Source organism: Brassica oleracea, chromosome C8 (assembly GCF_000695525.1).
Source record: "Brassica oleracea var. oleracea cultivar TO1000 chromosome C8, BOL, whole genome shotgun sequence".
Classification (NCBI taxonomy): domain Eukaryota; kingdom Viridiplantae; phylum Streptophyta; class Magnoliopsida; order Brassicales; family Brassicaceae; genus Brassica; species Brassica oleracea.
The window spans coordinates 10,272,429-10,273,689 of record NC_027755.1 but is presented as its reverse complement, the minus strand read 5'-3'; the positions used below and the strand labels follow the sequence as shown (position 1 = coordinate 10,273,689).

The following is a 1,261-nucleotide window of genomic DNA, read 5'->3' as shown; positions in this document are numbered from 1 at the left end:
GCCACAAACAAATCAACTTTAAACGTTAATATATATGTCATAACCCGAACCAAATTAATGCTACTCTTTTCATAGATATATAAAGATACATTAAAAACAGATAACACACACGCACATATATTAAGCTTAATATCAGGTTGTTACATACGATAATATATAGAGAAATCATAGAGATCGCGAAATATCATATTCATATGATCATTTCCACTTCCTTCGTCCGAACATGCCATGCTTGCCTCGTTTGCCTCCAAACATGCCGTGCTTGCCACGCTTATGCTTCCCTCCAAACATGCTGTGCTTCCCTCGCTTGTACTTTCCTCCACCGAAAAACCCTTTCTTGTACTTACCACCGTGATGGTGGCCATAACCACCATGATGGCCCGCGTGGTGACTTCCCATTGCAGCCGCCGCAGCTGTTGCCGCTCCAGCTATCAATCCCCCGACTCCTCCTCCAAGGCCTATTCACAAGATGTGCAAATGATTCGTGTGAACCAACCAGAACAAACGAAGACTATGCACGTACACCATATACAAAATTTAAATCCATATTCCTCAAGATATGGTTTAAGAAGCTATTCTCTTTGGATTAACCAAGCAAGATCCAGCAAAAGAAAATGATATACACTTGTTTCTTAAATTAAATGCATATTTTGAGACCTAGACGGGATGAAACTGCATCTAAAACATACAACTACAAACCACAATCGATCGGACTACTAAACTGTTCATTTCAATTCCAAGGCGAGGTTAATTAAAGAGACATGAGACAGAAATTAAATTAAATAAAAAACCTGGACGGTGAGGACCAGGGTAACCGGCGGGAGGATAAGCACCAGGAGGAGGTGGATAAGCTGCAGGTGGATAGCCCTGCGGAGGGTAACCCTGTGGAGGGTACCCTTGCTGAGGGTAACCATGCGGTGGTGGATAAGCTCCCGGCGGAGGAGGAGGATAAGCTCCCGGTGGATACCCTTGGCCGGGATGATTATGATGTGAGAAGAATCCTTTGTCTTGTTCGTGATGCTTGTCTTTACCCATTCTATAATAACGTAAAGATCTTAATTAAAAAAATTAAAGGCTAAATTAGATTCTTATAAACTAAAACATTAGTAGGGAAATTCAAGATACGATTACAAAAAGCTTTTGAATTACCTGATTTGAAATCAAGAGGCAAAAAAATGAGAAGATTTATATGAAAAAACGATAATACAAGATTTGGTAAGATGTAATTATATAGTCTATAACATTTAGATACACAAACGTG

General features: G+C 39.9%; 1 protein-coding gene across 2 annotated transcripts; it reads right to left on the bottom strand.

Annotated features, from left to right (window-relative positions):
• On the bottom strand, positions 1 to 1,261 carry LOC106310662 (glycine-rich protein A3). 2 transcript variants are annotated; one of them, XM_013747891.1, is made up of 3 exons: positions 1,150 to 1,256; positions 792 to 1,054; positions 1 to 458 (listed from the first exon to the last, which is right to left on the bottom strand). In XM_013747891.1, exons 2-3 carry the CDS (start codon positions 1,033 to 1,035, stop codon positions 199 to 201), a joined length of 504 nt encoding a protein of 167 aa, XP_013603345.1. In that variant the 5' UTR covers positions 1,036 to 1,054; positions 1,150 to 1,256; the 3' UTR covers positions 1 to 198. The 2 variants fall into 2 exon arrangements, with proteins under 2 accessions (XP_013603345.1, XP_013603344.1); XM_013747890.1 differs by having other exon boundaries at positions 6 to 458; positions 792 to 1,036; positions 1,150 to 1,261.